Source organism: Crinia signifera, chromosome 3 (genome assembly GCF_055691185.1).
Source record: "Crinia signifera chromosome 3, ASM5569118v1, whole genome shotgun sequence".
NCBI classification, from domain to species: domain Eukaryota; kingdom Metazoa; phylum Chordata; class Amphibia; order Anura; family Myobatrachidae; genus Crinia; species Crinia signifera.
The window spans coordinates 219262663-219285016 of NC_139219.1; the positions used below are offsets into that span (position 1 = coordinate 219262663).

The following is a 22354-nucleotide window of genomic DNA, read 5'->3' on the forward strand; positions in this document are numbered from 1 at the left end:
GCATAGCACATTATTGTGGTCTTTGAAGATGGCTACCTCCATTCCTCTCAAGCAAGTATGATGGCCAAAAATTCTTGATTGTCAATGGAAATATTAGTCTAGGCTAGTAAGAACTTACGTGCGAAAGACCCACAAGGATATTGTTTACCATCCTCAAAGAGCTGTGACTCCAACTTCCACAGTGGAAGCATCCACTTCCCAAAAAATTATGGTTTATTCACATCGGGCTGCTGAAGCACTGGTGCAGAAACGAATGCTTGCTTGAGAAGATGAAAACCAGAACAGTCTTCATCAGACCAGTCGGCAAGATTTGCACCCTTATGTAGGGTACACACAGAACGATTATGATCGTGAGCAGATCGTCAGACGATCATACGATGGTCTGTTGGAGCACACTATCTGCATACGATCCGATCACAATCTGTACCCAGTTGAAGGGATTGTTTTCAAATCCATACTGCAGCAGGTAGGATCTGCCAAATGACCAGCGGGGCCTCGCATCGGATTTGAATCGGATCTAAAACAGCCCAATTTACATACAATCCAGTGGCGTAACTATAAATTTTACTCCCCCTGCCAAAAAGTTTGTGGCCCGCCCCATCCCCCCCTTCCCTGGCTCCTCTCCAGCATGTGTCCCCAGCGTTTGACGTGATGACGTCACATGCATAACAGAGAAGCTGAAGCAGGAGAGAGACAGAGAGACCAGCAGACACTGCTGCTCTGATGCATCCCAGGTCGCCCCCGCACACTCACCCGCCCAGTGAGGAGTTGATCAAGTTACTGTTGAATTGTCAGAGCTGCCTTTCTATCCTTTAGTGGATGGTGACTGCAGTAAACCAGAAGATTGGGCCAGATAAACAACACAGTGGATTGATAAACCGAGTCAGGTGATCGCTGTGGAATGTGTGAGTTCAGCGATCAGCTGATCACAAGTGTCAGGGTGGCGCCCATAGTATGAGTACAACATGAAACAAGTGGATAGCAGTGGAACATGCAGTACCAGTCCAGCTTCTGTGAGTATTAGGGGATCCATCCGGCAGATCTGCTTAGCAGAAGATTTCAGAGGGCAAGTAAGATGCTCTGAGTTAAATAAATTATTTTTGACAGTTTTTGTGCTGAAAAATATATTTCTGATCTTTTATTAATGGGTTCCGTAATTTTTTTTTTATTGTAAAAAATTATTTATTAAAAGGCGTTTATAATGAAAAGTTTGTAATGATAGCTACTTTTGTCTAACTTTTTGGGGGGAATTAACTTATTTTTTCACAAAATTCAATTGATTTGCAGATGGGTTTGAGTACCCATTAAATAGTGTCATTGCTCTGATATGATTTCTTCGCTGAAAAGGGCAGGTGGACAGTCCAGACTTGGTGCTCTTCTTCTTCTTCTTCTTCTTCTTCTTCTTCTTCTTCTTCTTCTTCTTCTTCTCTTACTTCTTTCTTTTTCTCTTTTCTATCCTCTTCTTTATCCCCTACACACACCACCTATACTTACCAATTTCCCCATCTTCCTCTTTTCACTACCCTGCTTTATCCGTGTCTCCCCTACTTACCGGTAACCATGAAAAAAACAATAGTGGAGCAGCGCTATAACAAATTTAGGAGTGTATGCATCCATTTAAATGGATGCATACACTCCTAAATTTGTTATAGCGCTGCTCCACTCTTGTTTTTTTCTTGTATACCTTTTTGTGGAACTGACCATCCCCGGTAGCAGCTGCTTATTAGAAAACAAACTCATATTAAGGCGCTCTAACAGTTAACCTAGGTTAATTATTGCATTTTACCGGTAACCATCCCTACCCCAATAAACAATTTATATAATGTTTCAACATTTACAATACTCTTATAAAATAAAAGAAAACCCTGACCCTCTTTAATTCACATTTACCAATTTTAATGTTTATATGCATAACAAAAAAATGTATTTGACATAATGATTTCCGTTTCATATTATACAATATGCATAATTGTATTAAAATTTAAAGAAATAATTACTGTATAAAAGTTAAATACACATCAGAATATACACAATTTATTATTATAATTGTCTATCAGGATGATCTATTTCTAAAACATGACTATTATACACTGTATCATTAAATCTTTTGACTTGAAATTACTACGTATGTAACCCTTGCTAAATGATGACATATGTATAATTATGACTTTTCTTTATTGCTTGTGATGTGTACTCTTATATATTTCCATAAAAAATATTATTACAAAAAAATAGTGTGCATGTAACAGCCAAATGTAATGTATTTAGACACATGGGGGAAAAGGGGATTTTAGTAAGAATTTGCCATTCGAATCCCTTTCTCTGAGTCCATCCTGGTGACACAGCTCAACCTTGGGATGTAGTAGGGTCCGCAGGAACTAGGCACCTATGCTAAGTCTTTGAGAGGCAGGATCCTACCTTCTGCATCCCAGCATTCCTCAGTTTAACTTCCAGAGCACACTAGGATACATTACTCAGTACAACGCCTGAACATATTAATATGCACAATCAAACAATAACCATATAACATGATAAATTTACATGAAACGGTATACACCTACTGAGCGTAAGGGAGGGATCGCTGTGTCACCAGGATGGACTCAGAGAAAGGGATTTGAACGTTAAGTTCTTACACAAATACCCTTTTCTCTTTCGTTCATCCTGGTGACACAGCTCAACCTTTGGGACGTTCAAGAGACAGTCCTTTGGGAGGGTACGCTCAGGTCCGCAGTTGTCATCAATGCTCACCCAAATGAAGCGTCCTCCGACGCGAATTCATGAAATCTGTAGAATTTGGCAAAGGAGTGAACAGAGGAGCAGGTGGCAGCCCTGCATAACTGCTACGCTGTAGCCCCATGACGCACAGCCCAAGAGGAAACAACTGACCTCGTGATATGGGCATTAATCCTGGAGGGAACTGGTCTGCCAACTTTAGTGTAGGCAAAGGCAATGACCGACCATAACCACCTAGCAATGGGCTGCTTAGAAGCAGGCCACCCTCTCTTATGTACGTCTTACAGTACCAATAACAAATCCATCTTATGAAAATCCTTCACTCTGTCCAAATCCAATTTTCTCCGCTTGTCTCTACAAAACACCAGGAGCACAATCTCCTGGTTCAAATTAAAGTTTGACACTACTTTTGGCAGAAATGTAGGCACTGTTCGCAGAACAGCCCTATCCTTACGAAACACCAGAAATGGAGACTTGCAAGACAAAGCCCCTAATTTCGACCCATGCCTCGCTGAAGCAATTGCCAATAGAAATGTCAGTTTCCAAGACAAGAACTTAAGGTCAGCCGACCTTAACAGTTCAAACAGTGGTTTCTGCAGAACCTGACAGCAGCAGCGACAGATCCCAAGGAGCCACCGGCTGTCTAAACAGAGGTTTAAGATGGGTAACACCTTGGAGGAAAGTCTGAACCTCCGACAACAGAGACACTCTCCTTTGAAAGAAGATGGCCAAAGCAGACAGCTGTACTTTCAAAGACGGCAAGCTTAATCCAGCCGAAAAACCATCCTGGAGAAACTCCAGAACTTTAGTTACCTTAAGTTTAGAAGTGTGAACACACTGTCTTTCACACCACCTGATATAAGTCTTTTCAGACTCTATAATAATTGGCCACCTATACAGGCTTCCGTGCACTTATCCTAGTTTGGATAACTGCATCCGAGAAACCTTTCTTCTTTAACAAGGAGGTTTCAAAAGCCAGGCCGTCAAATTGAAATGAGCTAGGTCCTGGTGAAGAAAAGGTCATTGCTTGAGTAGGTCTGGTTGAAGAGGAAGAGGCCATGATGATATCGGCAACCTTAGTATGATGGAATACCAAGACTTCCTAGGTCAATCCAGAGCTATCAGGATGACCCTCGACCCCTGCATCCTCACTCTCTTGAGGACCCGAGCAATCATGGGAAACTGTGGGAAGACATATGCGAGGCTGAAACCCCACGGAACCGTCATGGCATCCACTGCCCATGCTGTCGGATCTCTGGTTCTCGAACAGAACTTGGGTACCTAATGATTGTGTCTGGACACCATCAAATCCACCTCTGGGAGCCCCCAAAGGAATACAATGTCCTGGAACACTTCCAGATGTAACGCCCATTCCCCTTCCAGCAGTTCTGCTCTGCTGATGAAGTCTGCGTCCACATTCCGAATTCCCGGAATGAATACAGCCGATAAAGCAGGAATATTTGATTCCGCCCATTGAAATATCTGAGAGACTTCTTGCATCGCCATCCTGCTGCGAGTGCCCCCCTGATGGTTGAGATATGCCACAGTCGTGGTATTGTCCTACTGAATTCGAATGGGAGACCCCTTCAGAAACTCCTCAGCATGCAGAAGTGTCTTCCAAACTGCACAAAGCAAATTTGATCTAGAGCTGGACCACAGAACCGGTAACCATAGATTCAGGGTCACTGCTCCCCAGCCCCTGAGACTGGCATCGGTCGTGACCACCAACCAATCCCACGACCAAAGGGAGTGGCCCAATTGAAAGGATTCCAGATCCGTCCACCACATCAACGAGTCCCTCGCCCCTTGAGACAGAAGAAGGGTTTCCTGTTTCATAAATTTCAGATTGCCTGCCCAACTGGAGAGGATGTTCCATTGAAAGGCAAAAGAGGAAGGGATGGTTATCCGCACAGGATCCTCATTAAATTTGAGGAATAGGAGGACCCCCCTGAGTTATGGTTGATAAGGTGTCAACCTACAAATCAGCTTACTGGGAGGTGTGCTACCACTGGACAACAATTGGATAATCTAGCAAAAAAAAGGAAAGAAAAAGGATGTCCTTGACAGGTGCACCTAAATGGTCTTGGCTAAAATGTAACCTTTAGTTGTCTTGTTAAAACTTAGCGAAATATGACAAACACACATGTAACATCAAAACGTGAATACAGGGGAAGGGTAGGTGTGTTTATTAAAAATGGTGGCTCACTCGTTTCGCACAGATGTTCTTTAAATTGTTATGTATCACAGGTTATCTTATTTTAACATACTTATATCAAATAAACGTCAATTCGTATTGTATCTCGGTGTCCTTATTTGTTGATTAAGGTGTCGTGCCCAAAGTGGTACACGTAGGGGTGTCCCGATGGGAGATTAATTATCTGCTTACAATAGTTAGAGAAAGAATTCACTATCCCTTATGTCCAGGGTTGGAGAGAGATGTTGCAAGTTCAAAGTATCAGTTTGGAACCAATAATTTGGCTATACTGAACTCCTTGAACGTGAATCTTTATGTTTTAATACTGTAAATCAATTGGTAAATGTAACTCAAGTTGCAATGGTCGACATCATGTCGACTATTTAACACATCACGTATAGCATATACCGAGTATGTATGACTGCAGTGGATATGCAGGATTGCAATCCGGGTACAGTTGACCCCTCAGTTGCTGTTTGAGTGTGAGTTGTATCTTCAGAGATTTGTGATAAATGACACTTATTGGGTGCAATGGTAACAGTGGTTCCTCTTATTCATATGAGACCTCTATGATTTTATGCGGTAACCTGCTGTATCTCACATAATCACACCTGTAACCAGGAGTTTATAATGGCATGCTCATGGTCATGCTCCAAGTAACACAGGGGGTTAAACAGAAGATTCGCTGTCTCTTCTATCCAAATATAGAAATGTGGCAAATTGGGAATAGTGATTCAATGTAACAAAAATGTCAGTGCATAGAGCTCATTGTAGCTAAATCTCTTACATTCTAATCAATGCAGATCCTGTGGGTAGGGTATTAAGTAGAAATGGTCGACATTATGTCAACTCAGTACCACACCTTATATCATACATCAAATATCTGTATTTATGTCTGGTATAGTAAAAGATAAGAGCTTGGGTGCGGTTAAGCCCTGTGTTACCACTTATGAGCTGGATTGCCAGGGACTTTACACATATGTGTCCCTGTAATCCCTGATTCAGTAATCAAATGAGTATAGTGTTCACAGTGGTTCCTCTAAAAAGTATAGTGGCTCTAAGAGGTAACCTACTGCGTCAACACATTCGCAGAGATAACTGTATGCTCATACTGACATGCTCTTAATTGACATAATAGGGCTTAGTATCAGGTTGCTGCTGCTTCCCCGCAAGATTGTATGGGGTCGGCAGCCGATACTTGACACCTTAGTGGTGATATAACCTGGAAAGAAGTACACAAATCAAAATGCAATGATAATTATCAAAGTGCGCAGGAGTGAGCGACACCGATAGCCGGCGTGCACTTCACCTCCAGCTTTTTCAAGGCCTTGAAAAAGTTGGAGGCGAAGCGTGCGCCGGCTATCTTTAGAGGAACTCCCCTGAGATTGATACTGTAACCTTTGGAAACAACATTGTGAACCCAAGTATCCTGAGTGGAGAGAACCCAAAAGTCCTGAAACTGCACTCTGTTCCCAGAACGGGGAGCCTCCACCCCGTGATGCGGAAAACTTATCCACACCTTTGGAAGACTGCTTCTTTTGCAAAGGTGCCAAAATGGGACCTGGGAGCCCTACCTTTGCCAGAGGGAAATCTTCCCCTACCGAGTTGTCCTCTATTGGACGCACCCCCCCCCCCCCCCCCCAAAAAAGGAGGAGCAAAAGGAGGAATGGAAGGTTCCAAACCTAAGAGCTCCCTGCTTAGTAGCCATAGTGAGAAGAAATGTACTCTCCCCCCCTGTGGCCTGTTTAATAAGGGATTCAAGTTCTGAGCCAAAGAGAAGTTCTCCCTTAAAAGCCAGTGCTTCCAATGACTTCTTGGACTCGCTATCAGCCTACCAAGCTTTAAGCCACAGAGCTCTCCTGGCTGTCACAGAAATGGCAGACACCTTTGACGCCATTTTAACGCCCTCTTCGCCAGCTTCACAAACATATACAGCCACACACTTTAACTTCTCTGCTAAAGCAAAAGCCTCTGTATCAGGTTGAAGCTGAGAACACAAGGTATCAGCCCAAACATTCATGGCCTTGGAGACCCAGAATGATGCAATAACCGGGCGCAGGGTAAATTCAACCCCTTCAAACACTGCTTTCAGACAGCCCTCAATCTTTTTATCCACGGGGTCTTTGAACGCAGCACCCCCTTGAACAGGTAAAGCTGTGGATTTTGACAACCTAGCAGCACGGATGGTGTAATGGTTAGCATTACTGCCTCACATCGTTGAGGTCATGGGTTCGATTCCCACCATGGCTCTAACTGTGCGGAGTTTGTATATTCTCCCCGTGCTTGCGTGGGTTTACTCCGGGTAGTCCGGTTTCCTCCCACACTCCAAATATATACAGGTAGGTTAATTGGCTTCCAACAAAATTAACCCTAGAATGTCTGTGTGTGCGTGTACATTTAGTAGGGAATATAGATTGTAAGCTCCACTGGGGCAGGGACTGATGTGAATGTTCAAATATTCTCTGTAAAGCGCTGCGGTATATGTATGCATTATATAAGAAACTGTTAAGAAATAATAATAATAATAATAATAATAATAAATAACAGGCACATCCAGCAGGGGAATCTTCTCCCACAGATTCACATGCTCCTCTGGCATGGGATACAAATTGGCAAACCTTTTAGGCATAAGGTGCCTTTTATCAGGCATCTTCCATGCCTCCCCAAGCAGGTCTTTCATGCCCTCATCTGTGGGAAAGGTAACTGCATCTCTGCGCTACTTCTTAAACACACCCAGTTGTGGTATCTTATCCACATCAGTAAAATGTAATGTCTGCTTAACTGCCAGTATCAAATCTTCAATACTAGGGACAGAAGACTGAAACTCCTCTCTCTGATCCCAAAACATGTCTCAGTACACTCACACTCTTCCTCTGAATCTACATTAAGGAGATGAAGTGTGGATAAAGTATGCCTGGGAGTAACAACCTCAGAGCCCTTCGCAAAAACTACTCCATAAAAGCATTAATTTTGTGGAAACTCTGTTCAGTGTCCTGCATAGCCTGTAATAAGGCAGGGTCCCCTGGGAGGGGGTAATGGAGCCCACCGAAGGTTGTGAGGGTGAGACTGGTCTAGGGGACCTAACCAACTCATCCCTTTGTCTATTCAAAGCCTGCACCAAAGCAGTCATAGACCTCCCCAGGGCAGCCGCCCACGCAGGTTCAGGCTGCTCAGACCTCTGGGCTGGAGTCCCACTGGGCACAGATTCAGGGTACAAATCCCCATGGTACATCTGTTCAGCAGTTAATTTTACTTTGCACACTTGCAGTCAATTAACAAGGCAGACGCTCCCTCCCCAACAACAGCAGCACTACACCTTTCTGTCATGATAACACACACAGTGCAAAATGTCAGGCGTTCGTACAGAATAATAGGTACTCTTTACTTAGAAGGGCGCCCACGATTTTGATCGTGGGCATCGTTAGTAAAAAATCTCGGGCATCTCGGGCATTGAATGCACTAAAAAATCGGGTGCGATCAACCGACGAGATGCCCGAGATTTCCCATAGGGAACAATGTTAAATGTCTCAATTGACCCAATTTTCCTGTTCAATGCCTCAATTGACCCGATTTTTCCATAGGAAACAATGTTAAATGGGCCACAGAGGCCAAATAGGCACCCTGAAGTGTATAATGGCCACCCGAATTGTTAACGCCACCCCACGATCAACGTCAACCCGATGCGTGGCGAGCGCAGCGAGCCCGCGAGGGGCGGCGGTACGCGTCCTACGACCTTTTCATACCCCCACTATCCACGTCGGCGTGGAGTTGAGAATAGAAAGTGTGGCGAGCGCAGCGAGCCACCGAGCCCGAAGCGTGGCGAGCGCAGCGAGCCCCGCGAGGGTACGCGGACAGCTGTGAAGCCCGCGAGGGGACGCGGATACCTGTGAAGGTATCCGCGTCCCCTCGCGGGGCTCGCTGCGCTCGCCACACTTCGGGCTCGGTGGCTCGCTGCGCTCGCCACACTTTCTATTCTCAACTCCACGCCGACGTGGATAGTGGGGGTATGAAAAGGTCGTAGGACGCGTACCGCCGCCCTTCGCGGGCTCGCTGCGCTCGCCACGCTTCGGGTTGACGTTGATCGTGGGGTGGCGTTAACAATTCGGGTGGCCATTATTCACTTCAGGGTGCCTATTTGGCCTCTGTGGCCCATTTAACATTGTTTCCTATGGAAAAATTGGGTCAATTGAGGCATTGAACAGGAAAATCGGGTCAATTGAGACATTTAACATTGTTCCCTATGGGAAATCTCGGGCATCTCGTCTGTCGCATCGCACCTGATTTTTTAGTGCATTCAATGCCCGAGATGGCCGAGATGGGCGCCCTTCTAAGTAAAGAGTACCGAATAATATACCACTGTACAGTACTTAACTGTCTGTGATGCTGTAATGGACCCTCCACGGTCACCGGGGAAAGCGCTGCCTCAGAAGAAACTGTCACTCCGGTCTGCAGATAGAAATCTCTCTTTCAGCTCTGCACAGTGTGGGGAAAAGGGCGCCAGATCAGAGTGAAGGAAGAGACCAAGTCCCTGCTTCAGCGGTGAGGGAAGCTGTTTTGGAGCCCTCCCCCTGCAAGCCGCTCCTTACCAAGTGTTTCTTATGCCTTTCAGTGTCTCCCCTCAGATCAGAATCATTTGAAAGTGCCCAGTTGCGCTGGGCTCCTGCAACAGGCTTCATCACCATAATAGAGTTCAGCCTGTAAACCCTTTCCAAGATGGCGGTCGCCATCGCAGGGGTCCGTCGCTCATGATCCCTCCTAAGCAGGGAGCCGGCTAAGGACTCCCCCAGGGCCCAGGAGACCTCTCTATAAAGAGGTCAAAACGCTGTGCTGAGAGACCAGACAGCCTCTCTCAGCACACAGAAATCTTCCAGGACATGTTTCTGTCAGCCTCTGCTGCACTGTCATTGTAAAGAAGCTTCCTCTAGAAGCTTCACACTGTAACCAGCACTAACTAGGTGAATATTAATATTTAAAAAAAAAAACAACTAGCTGCTCTAAAAAAACGTCTGCCCTCAACATAGCACCCACTCCAGTGGGCACCTAAAACGAACTGAGGTATGCTGGGATGCAGAAGGGAGGAGCATGGCTCTCAAAGACTTAGCATAGGTGCCTATCTCCTGCGGACCCTCCTACATCTCAAGGTTGAGCTGTGTCACCAGGATGGACAAAAGAGAAATTTACTAAGATGGGAATTCTATTTCCCATGGGGTGTTCTATGGGCAACCAATCTACTTATTTATTTAGCACCTTCTAGAAGATAATAGACAGTATCTGATTGGTTGCCCATTTCCCCCATAAAGTGGCTAACCTGTGCACAGTAGTGGAAGTGCTGTGTTTGGATTTCCAAAAGGGCAACATTGGGCGGCTTTCTGCTCATAACTTCAGTAGAATATGTGCAGAAATAATGAGCACCCACAGCACTCAATTGAATTCCCCCTTATTAGTAGTTTGTACATACTGTACTTTTGTTTTGTAGCTCCTTTTATTTTGTTTTGATTGATAAAACATACCACTGAACTCAACAAAACATACAGATACATCCTGCTAATGAAAATGCAGTTAGCATTGCTGCTCTGCACTGAGGAAGCCTCATGCAGCTTCTGTGTATTTCGCAGAGAGTGAGTGCAGCCAGCCTTCCCCTTACCATTGCAGAGGAGGGAATGGATGCAACAGCGTAACCAGAGCTGTGAGCTGGGCAATGGGCTGACCCATCCATCAGTCAGAGCCAGCATCTCAGCACTGCACATCCAGGTACACGCATCCACCCCGGGGTTTTGATGTGAAGGAATCCAGGTTACTGCTACACCACCATCAGCCATTAAGACATCAGGCATTGCCACATCGTGGGACAGGTTACTATACCATCACCCACGGTTGGAAATCTCCCCCTCTCCTGATCACCACCATCAACATCCAGCCTACAGTTATTGCTCCCAGTACGCACACCATCACAACACACAGCCTACAGTTATTGCTCCCAGTTCCCTGTCATCCATTCATCCCTACTCCTAAACTGTTTCCCAATCACACCAAACCCAGAGCGCCAACACTCCCCACTCCTTTTGTATCTGTTCATGACAAGGGGGACCGGGACTTTTCCCCCAGGAGTGTAGGCTGCTAGGGGTCTCTCTAAGCGCTGTGTAAACCCTTCCTATAGCATAACATCTATACTAGATCATAAGGAGACATTCAACTTTTCATTAGAATATGAATATCTAGGGGTAAATTGGTACTTGTGGAGTATCACGGCTCCCACGATGGGCATCGTATGCCAAAAAATCGCATCGCATCGCATGCGATTTGATCGCATACGATCGCATACGATTTTGCACTGAAAAGCATCCAAATGCATTGGAATTAGTATTAAACATGTTCAATGGCCCCCAACTGGCATTTTTGAGGCTGTACCACCCCCTTTTTCAACGCAAACCAGAAGCGTGGCGAGCGGCGGCGGTACGCGTCCTACGACCTTTTCATACCCCCACTATCCACGTCGGTGTGGAGTTGAGAATAGAAAGTGTGGCGAGCGGACGCGGATACCTTCACAGGTATCTGCGTCCCCTCACGGGCTTCACAGGTGTCCGCGTCCCCTCACGGGCTTCACAGGTGTCCGCGTCCCCTCACGGGCTTCACAGGTGTCCGCGTCCCCTCGCGGAGCTCGCTACGCTCACCACGCTTCGGGCTCGGTGGCTCGCTGCGCTCGCCACACTATTCTATTCTCAACTCCACGCCGACGTGGATAGTGGGGGTATGAAAAGGTCGTAGGATGCGTACCGCCGCCCCTCGTGGACTCGCTGCGCTCGCCACGCTTCGGGTTCGCGTTGATAGTGGGGGTGGTACAGCCTCAAAAATGCCAGTTGGGGGCCATTGAACATGTTTAATACTTATTCCAATACATTTGGATGCTTTTCAGTGCAAAATCGTATGCGATCGCATACGATCAAATCGCATGCGATTGCATACGATTTTGTAAAAACGTCCAAAATCTGTAAAAATCGTATCGCATCGCATGCCATCGCATGCCATCGCATGCCATCGCATGCCACTATATATGGCATGCGATGGGAGCCGTGATACTCCACAAGTACCGGTAAATTTACTAAAGTGTGAGTTTTTAGAAGTGAGATATGCTGTCCATGTCCAACTAATCCATTTCTACTCTATTACATTTACCTCCTAGAATCTGCCCTTACTGCTTCACCTAACTGATCATCTTGTACTCTGTAATGAACAAGCACAACAATTTGTGATGAAAAATATACTTCGCACTAGGTTTAACCACTTGAGTGGTATGCCCGGATATTTCCCGGCCTCAGCTGCGCTGCCGGGCATACCATACTAAAATGAAGGTGTGCGCCAGTGGTGTCCAGGTGTGCACCACTGGTGCATTACCTGTCCGGGCACCCCCCCCCCCCCAGTGGCCGCTCTGCTGTCCCCTCCCCTCAATCCCCACTCACCTCTCAGCTCCGGTGATTGTACGCCGGTGCTCCCCTGCCCCGACGCCATTAGTACTAGTAATTGACAGGCGGCAGGCTCGGGGGGACTCGGGAGAGTCCAGGCACCCGAGTCCTCCCGAGCCGCCACGAAACATCCCCGAGCCTGCCGCCTGTGTGATCACTGACAGGCGGCAGGGGACAGCGGCAGTAGGGGAGCTCCGGCATACTAACGCTGGAGCGAAGATGAGGGGGGACTGGCGGCTTCCGATGATCTGTGGTGGGTTTTGCTGGGGCAGGACCAACCTGCCCTGGTAGGTTGGTCCTGCCCCAGCAAAATAGTATTCCCTGGTACATTCATCATAATAAATAATTGTTCCGATTAAAATACTTCTACTCAGTTGTGGCTTGTGCCTTGGCTGACCAGGGTGCCTGTAACTGGTTACATGCACAGGATGAAATTAGTTGTAGCCCCTAGAAGCCAAGCAGTACCATCATGATAGCAGGGTAAGAACTACAGTATAGTCGGGCAAGGTAAATAGTATCTGCTCCTCCTTTGTACCACTGTCCATTATCATAATTATCAACATCACTGTACCAGGCTATTCTGCAAAAGAACTCTTGGAGTACTTGGAGTCCAGCTCTGCCCAGCCTGCCGATGACATGCCACACTGAACTTTGCCTATATGAGAATGCTCCATTACAGTAGTTACAACTCTTCTGTTGTATGTGTAGATACATTGGGGCAGATGTATTAAGCCTTAACAAGAGATAAATGCAAGGGTGATAAGGAGAGATAAATGTCCAGCCAATCAGCTCCTTACTAACTTTTTTCAAACACAGCCTGTAACATGACAGTTAGGATGTTATTGGCTGGACGTTTATCTCTCTTTATCACCCTTGCATTTATCTCTTGTTAAGGCTTAATACATCTGCCCCAGTATGTCTGAAATAAGAATGACTCTGCATTGCCCATACTTGGGTACTCCCAGTTCCAGAGCATGCTCAGTGCAAACACTGGACTTGATTCAGAGCAGTCATCTGCAATCCATTCGATTATTAAATGACTGTGCATGCATACTGATTGTAGCGCACAATTTCTATGGACAGGAAAAAGCCTATTGGGGGTTGTAACCTTCCATTTCCTGGGAGTGTCAGAAAAACCGCAGGCATGCCCAGGCGTTTTAAAGGAAGGGTCTGTGATGTCAGCTCCGGCCTCATCCAGCCTGTCTCAGATTTGTGGAAGGGACAGACTTACATTTGCAGACTGGTAAAATCATTAGATGGTGAGTGAATTGCATATTGATGTGCGATAATTCTCACAATTTACTCGCAGATTTACACAGCGCAGGTTTTCTCTCTGTCTGGGTGGCAGCTTACCACTCACAAATTTGGTCTGAATCTGGCCCACTCTCTCCACAAACAGGTGCACGCTCAACTTCAGGCCCAATGGTATCTAACCACCTGTTTCAAGTGTATTCATTCTTAACCATGTGAGTGATATGCCCGGAAGCCTTCCAGGCCCAGCTGCGCTGCCGCAACGGGCTGTCCTGGAAAATTTCTCTGCTCTCCCCTCCCCTCACTCCCCCTCTGCTCCAGCAATTGTGTGCCGGAGCTCCCCTGCTCCCGCCGCCATTAGTTCTAGTAAGCAGGCGGCAGGCTCGGAAATATTTGGTGCGGCTCGGGGGGTCTCTGTATTTTGGGTGCCCAATACCTCCTGAGCCGCCCTGAACATCCCCAAGCCTGCCACCTATTATGATCGCAGAGCCCAGGAGCTCCGGCGTGCGACCAGAGGGGGGAGAGGGTGGCCCACAGCTCTGTGGTGGGTTTTGCTGGGGCAGGACAAACCTGCCCTGGTAGGTTTGTCCTGCCCCAGCAAAACCCACCACTCAAAGGGTTAAAGCTATGTTGGTTTATTGGGCTCATGTGACTTTGGGGGGAGATATATTAAATCTTGGAGATAGGTAAAGTGGACAAGTTATCCAGTACAGGTTGTACATCCCTTATCCAAAATGCTGGGGATCTTGAGGTATCTTGCATTTATGTTGCGCAAACACATCAAACACATGAAATACACACAAAGATATTTTATTTGTGCATAAAACAATGTTTCAAAACATGAAACAAAGTTTGTGTACTATTTCAAATACTGAATTTAAATGCCAAGCAATCATTTTATTGCACATATTTAGTGCCAGTTACATATCATGTTCCCAGTAGTGCTGGTACAGATATCCTCAGCAGTGCTGTTACAGATGTCCTCAGTGGTGCTGTTACAGATGTCCCCAGTAGTGCTTTTAGCATAAAAAAATTTTTGACCTTCTGGAATTTATGGTTTTCAGAATAATTTGGATAACGGATATTTGGATAAGGGATACTCAACCTGTACTAGCACAGCCTGTAAAATTACAGGAAGAAGTTGACCGGTTCATACTTTTTATCTCTCCAAGGTTTGCTAAATGTCCCCCTTCAACAGAATATATTGCTTTATGTTTAGGTGGCTTTCATCAGAAGAGTTATATCAGTCGGTTGTTTATTTTCATTGTCTGCATACAGAACAACACAACACTGCGCTGTGTTTAAAACTCTATACAATGCACAAAGTAGAGCTTGTGTTATAGCCAAAGCCAAGGGCAATGTCTACCTTTGTGATAGCCAAGTCTTGGTAAAAAAAAAAAAAAAAAAAAAGCAGATGAAATCAATGAATTAATTTCAATATGTCCTTCAATCTTTATTTATATTACAAATTTGTAACTAAGACTGGCCGGTCAATAAATAAATAAATAATAAATATCAGTGTAGAGTTTTTACATAAACTGGATACGCCTACACACTCCACATGCACATATAATCATATGTACATGCATCAAAAACATACATAGTGAATTGATCAATGTCTGACTCGTCTTTTATGTGATACCAGGATGAGCAGAATCTGTGCTGATCGTACACCCAAGGAGAATATCTAGTAACCTAAGTTATGTAGTACTACAACAGCTGTAGTGATGTTTAACGTTGCAAGGTTGGAAATCCCAAAACACAGAGAAATAAAGACAGATTCCGGATATACATGGAATGAATTCTTATTTTTTTTCCACTTTTTTCTTTTATCTTAAAACGTTTCAACTATTTAGGACAAAATGTTACAATGTTTGACCCCGTTCGATTCATTACATAAATAAAAGTTCTTTATAAATATCTCTTCATAAACAATATAAATAGCTTTACAACATAAATACATTGATGCAAGGTGAGAATTTACATATAGCTGTCAGGCCCCTCCCTCTTCATGTATACAAGTACCCAAGGAGACGTAATCCCTGCACTGCTGGATTCGTTCTCTCTGACAAAGCTTGTGGGCTTCCCAATGAAGCCAATGGATTGAATAGAAACTCCACGTATGTTTTGCCTGGTCGGTCTAGTGTGTCTGGCACAGCCTCAGTGAAACCCTTTGCATACAGATGAACTGAATTTGTCCAGTTTTGAGATTATGTAACCATGCAATTGACTATATCGTAACAGAGATAGTAAGCTCTCTGCGGTTCACCATGTAAAGTGGCATGATATGATAATTATCAAAAAGTTATATTGTTGGATACATTTATTATTATTATATTTCGAGTTGGGAATGTTTGAGGGCTCTTGTCTAAATTCACATTCCTCCTCTTCTTTGTTTCTGCAAAGTCACACATCAAGCTAGTGTGTCGTGTCAGTTGTAAGCCCAATAAATTTATTTCCCACAGCTGTAAGTCGTTCTAAATTAAAAGGTGAATTCCCTGTTTCCTATAATAACTTGCAGCTCTGCAAGAGTCTAAAAGTAAAAACACAAAAAAAAATAAAACATTACGTTCATGTCATTTGGAGCTTATTTACTTGGCCACAAGATCAGCGTAAACTGACATTAGTCTAACAGACAAGATTAAAACTAGTTAAGCAGCCACTAAAGTTTTGAGACCGACCTTTTGTCCCAGAAAGCACTGCAGTCTTCCCCTATTTTTGCGGCAGTTGGGTAAGCGAAATTGACCTCTGTTGGAGGCTGGTCATTAATATGGATATGGCAGGTTGGTAACCAAACTCCAGCGCCTCGTTACAGAGCAGACAATAGCTCAAACATATTCTGAAGACATTGAGTTGTCAAGGGTTAAATCTCAGGGTAGAGATGAAGAAATATATAGGCTTGTGATAGCTTAACCGCAACTTGGAGAAGGATTCCGTGAGGCTGAAATGTCAACAGTCCATGAATTAGGAATGGTTTAGCACATACAGAGTCTAATGACCCCACGTGTGGAGAACACACGAGAGTCTGCTTGGCCACCTGAAAAGTGAACTACGTGTCTGAACACTGATATGTAAACATCTAGGCAGCCCTCATTACATATATGTACGCGAATGCACATTTATGGCTCTTGTGCGCTGGCAACAAAATGATGACAAACATGTGGTAACAGCAGGTCCTTTGTCCCATCATACCGGCCCGTCCCCTCACTACAGAATCTTCTGGAAACATAAGATTCTCAGCTGGGCGTCTACACTAAGACAGGATAATGACCAGTGATCAGAAAACCGTTGTCAATGTTGGGAGCCTGGAAGAGAAAATACGTTGGATTAGTGCTGTTATTAGCATATGGCAGGCCAGGTTTCTGACTTCTCTCATACAGCACTTCAAGTTTGTAGCAGCACATGGAAAATGCAGATGGAATTATGATCCTAGTTATTAATAACACAGCCTCAGGTTTTTCAATGCCAGAAGCTTGGGAAGCAGAACTCTGGCCTGAAATCATTCATTTTCCTTGAGTTGTCACTGTATTCCTTCCACAGGCTACACATTGCTGTGTGCAGGCAAATCCGCCACCTATTGCTTCGGTTTAAACAGCTATATTTGTGCCAAATCACAGCCTTACGATTCTAACGGCTAGGATAAACGTGGCTATGATAACCATAGATAATACATTTATGTACAGGGTCCGTCAGTCTAACTACCCTTGGTAGAGATAATATAGCAGCCATTTATAGCACATGGACTTTGTTTAAGTGCAGTCATTTTATATATCAACCCAAGAAAATACTGGCTTGTTTGCTACTTTCCTGAGGAAGAACACCTACAATATTATGTTTAGATAAACTTATAGCATTTAATAGTAACACTACAATGAATGAACCCACATGTATACAAAATACATTTCTACCAATATGTTTTTATTCTCTGTACTATAGTTACAATGTAGGTTCATTTTAGAATAATAGATATTATATTATACAGGCATATACACATGTAAGAGGCAACTAAGGGGCAGATTTATTAAACTTGGAGAAGAGATAAACTGGAGATAAAGCGGAGAAAAGGTAAAAGGAGATGAAGCACCAGCCAATCAGCTGTGTTTGAAAAAGACAGTTGGGAGTTGATTGGCTGGTGCTTTATCTCCTTTTACCTTTTCTCCGCTTTATCTCCAGTTTATCTCTTCTCCAAGCTTAATAAATCTGCCCCTAAATGTCATATGGGGGAGGATGAGGAGGGGGGGCTCTCTATGTTTATTACCAAAATGTAATTGTTAATTTGTTTATGTCTTGATCCCATTAATGTAGACCACTGCATAATAAATCTGCATATAGGTTTATATTCAATTATGATTAAGTAAGAGAAAAAAAATGGGCAGAGCAATAGCGAGACATTTAATAACTAGCGTGAGAATAAAGGTTTAAAAACTGTAGATCCTTTTTAAAAGGCAATATCTTTATTGTGTTATTAATGCTTATCATAAGGAGCAGGAAAAAAAAGTTTAAATATGTTAGTGCCTTAATCAGATGTAATGAAAGCATGCAACAAAGGGTATAGTGAAAGTGATAAAGTAGTTTTTACTGACCACCACAAGATGGTGCTATAATTACTAGCACCCCAAGCCACTCATGGTTCCGATACGGTCCAATTTGAGACCAAAGCAGCCCTTGGACAGCCCTTTTTTGTTGATGCCTTTGTATTTGCGGGTGTTGGGGTATTCGTTGAGTAGTCTGGTCCACACTGCCCTTGAGCGCGTATCAGCACGGAGGTCTCTCAGAAGTCGAGCACGAATTTTAGGATCAATATTTCTTTCTCCCCTCTCCTCAGAGGCTAAATATTCAGCCAATTCTTCCCCTAGCAACGTGCGTAAAGACTGCAATATGAAGAGACAAAATGCAAGGATTTAGAAGTCTATGTGGGACACATTGATACCTACAGGCATTAAAATGGGAACAAAGAAAAGGTGGGTATTTATGGCAAACAAAAAGAAAAAACCCTGTAGAATTGCGAGTTTTTCAATTACCATGAAAAGCTGATTTCAGTCAAATACAATGGTTTTATTAGCAAGAGTAGGTTATACCAAATTCAAAAAAATAAAACCAGTCCCACTTATATTTAAGGATAGAAACAACAACTGCCTTCATATTAATGTAATGAAAGGTAAAGCAACGTTATATTCAGGTAAAGTTCATGACTCCAAAAATACATGCAGGTAATCTAAAACTGGCTTGACCTTAAAAGGGCTACTGTGCATGTAACACTTGTACCCAGGTCTAATTCACAGTTGATCAATGAGCAATTTTCACCTTGGTTAAATCATGCTGCACTGCAGCTTGGATAAATGTTAAATGCACAGAGAGGTTTGTATTAGGGAAGAGGTATGTCCAAGACTAACTCTAAGAATCCCTTTCCACGGACATGAAAATCCTAATTTATGGCATGTGAACACGGAACAATCTGGGATTTTGCTCAGTGGAAAAGGCTCCACCCGGGTCAAGTCACCTGGGGGGGGGGGGGGGGGGGGGGCACGACGGGCTACAGTGCAACATGCTCACCTGGACCCATTTACAGCATGTGGAGAACTCAAGGAGTTGATGTCATCTCCAACTGCTGGTGTAAATGTCTGGGAATAACCTGGATTGGTGCTGTGGTGAGAAAGGGTCTGTCCCAGGTCTGACCCAGTTTGGATCACAGTTTTAATGGAAAAAGGTGTAAGTAGAAACAGAGCTGACCAGTACATGACAAAGCAGCTAGTATTTTGCCTACATGCAAAAATGTAAATTTGAGTGCACTGCACCAAGGTCTGTTTCAGGCACCATGAGAATTTCCATTTGTTATTCCACACAAAAGACAATAGGGATGTTGGAAAACTAATATTAATTCATACTATTTTAAGGTAACTAGTGGAATATTTCGTCTGTCCTTTAATACCAACCATCCAACAACCAATCAACAGTTCTCAGGATGAGTTGTCACGTCAGGCACATACACTAATTTTAATAGGGGCATATAGAGCAATAAAATATTGTATTTCTAGGTTGTCACTGGCTGGTGGTGTTTTGCTGACTAGTTTGGTGGACTCTGAGCTAGGGAATGTCTGTCAGTGCATTATGTCATGTTTTATTCCCCTACTTAGTAACCCATTCCATACCAGTGGAGGTACAGTAATGTCCCCACATTATAAGAACTAGTAGACTGTACTTTACAAATGAAAACAATCCATTACCTTGACCTTGGTCTTAATTCAAACACTTCTACATTCCCGGGCAATGACAGGGTGCAAAATGACATTATAGTAGTATACATTGCACATTATGCCAGATTGTAATCACAGTATTTACTTGTTTCATTATCATTGGTGCTAGAAATGACAAACACCAAACAATGTCTGTCCTTCCTGGCTGCTGCCTTACCATGTACAGTAGATTTCTAAGTGATCATCCGCTAAACTAATTTGATAGGCTGTATTTGTATGTGAATATGTGGGTGGATGGGTGGGTGTGTTACAAATTTCTATATATTGGATTCTATGCCATATAAAAGCACAAATTAAGCTCAACTTTGACCTTTGTAACAGTCCTCAGTGCAAGTTGTCAAGGTTGTTACTCTAATTTTATATATTGCCATTAATGACCCTTTCAACACAGGGTTAACAGCACAACACAGGACCACAAACAGACAGAACAGTGACATGTTTGCAATCTCTCCATTAGTGACTGTAAGTGCTTATAGACTAGTTACTATTCTTATTGAAATGCACTTTTCCCATGCTGGACATTCACTATTGTAATACTAGATTGACCTTTTTATTTTGTAATAAACCATCTGCTTTTATAAACTCCCCCAGTCTCCATCAGCGCATCCTCTGGTACCCAGCCAGGCACCTGGAGTCTACATGAGAAATCTCAGTGTTGTCTGTGTGAACTTGGCTGCCTTCTGTTATAGCAGCCGCAATGTGTGGTCCCCTAGTTCTCACATTATGCTCACAGATCAATACTTAAAAACTTATTTAATAGCAAGACTTTCAAATGTAACTCAAAGCACTGCAAACATGTAAGGAGCAGGGACATCTATATCCCCCATTCATTGTCTACAGTTACACTAGGATTTCTAAATCAACTGCATTATTGTATCCAGAGAATAATTAAAATCACAGATATACAGTATAAGTACTTTTGACAACAATAGTTATTTTCTTAATTGTATAGTTACTCACTATACACACACACACACACACACACACACACACACACACACACACACACACACACACACACACACACACACACACACACACACATTTTCCTAGTTAAACCCATAGTAGAAAAACTTCCCTTCTACACTGAGCTTCTGTGTAGGAGACAGGGGTAAGGAAAGGGCACAGAGTCCTGGCTTAGCATAAACTCAGAAAGTGGCAGTATGGAATGGGTGCAGTTGTAAATAAAACATAAAGGGGGGAGAAGTACACAGAATCCAAGAAACAGCAATGAGAATTTCCAGGTGGACACTTACCTTCTGATGTGCCTGAACAACGGGCTTTGCCTGCGTCCCCAAGCACAGCACAGCCAGCACTAGTCCCCAGCCCACAATATGGCAGAAGTGCATCCTAACTCTAGGACTCAGTCTCCTCAGGATAAAAAAAAGTCCTGAAGTGTGAGAGTAAGACAATACAAGTAGCAGACAGTGGAGCCGCAGATCACTCCGTCCCTCCGCCTCCTCACTCTTTCTGTAACTCATATCAACACCCCATTCATTTTATAAACCCAAAGCGGTGACGTCACTGTGCGATAGGAGGTTCCGATGTTGCTGTAACCCTTTCTCTCACCTCCCTGAGCAGCTGTTTGTTTGTTTACTGATTAGGATGGGGCAGGACTGGCAGACTGCGCTGGGAGTCAGGGTTCAGCAGCCCCTTGGAATAATGGGACAGCTTCCATTCATGAGAGGTTTTCCCTTACATCACTGCACTTGTCTTCATGGAAAATTAGAGGGTTAAAAAAAAGAAGAGAAAATACCATGTATCTCAATGGTTAATTTATTTTGGCACTCTCAGACAATCTGCTTTATTCATTACAATAAAGGGGAAACATAAAGCAGAAATGTCTGTACATAAATTGTAAACCTCATGTAATGGGAAAACAGGTAGCAGCAGCTACTATATATATATATATATATATATATATATATATATATATATATATATATATATATATATATATATATATATATATATATATCTAGATATCTATATATAGATATCTATATATATATATATATATATATATATATATATATATATAGATATCTATATATAGATATCTATATATATATATATATATATATATATATATATATATATATATATATATATATATATATATATATATATATACACTGTACATTCTCAGGGCAGCTTCCTCTGCTACAGATTTGTAACTAGTGAAGGTTGTATATCGACTTCACAGACCCTGGTTGCTCTGCTTAATGTGTATGCCTGCTGGAAATCCTCTGTGCTGCATCTCATCAGCTTTCCTTGCAAGAAAGCAGAAAAATGGGAAACGCGGCTACGATGTTGGCATCTGAGCTGCCCTCTGTGTGCGGTGTGCATTGCTGATGGAAGACAGTACAGCGTATGCCCATTGCACAGGTACAATAACATTGTTTGGTGTTCACTACATATTAAAGTATCACACGCTGTGGAAATGAATACCTAAATCTGCC

At 43.5% G+C, this 22354-nt stretch overlaps 1 protein-coding gene across 1 annotated transcript; it reads right to left on the reverse strand.

Annotated features, from left to right (window-relative positions):
• Positions 1–15085: 15085 nt before the first annotated feature.
• On the reverse strand, positions 15086–21714 carry NPPC (natriuretic peptide C). The gene is made up of 3 exons (XM_083177471.1): positions 21149–21714; positions 18222–18509; positions 15086–16943 (listed from the first exon to the last, which is right to left on the reverse strand). Exons 1-2 carry the CDS (start codon positions 21371–21373, stop codon positions 18246–18248), a joined length of 489 nt encoding a protein of 162 aa, XP_083033597.1. The 5' UTR covers positions 21374–21714; the 3' UTR covers positions 15086–16943; positions 18222–18245.
• Between the last annotated feature and the right edge of the window lie 640 nt (positions 21715–22354).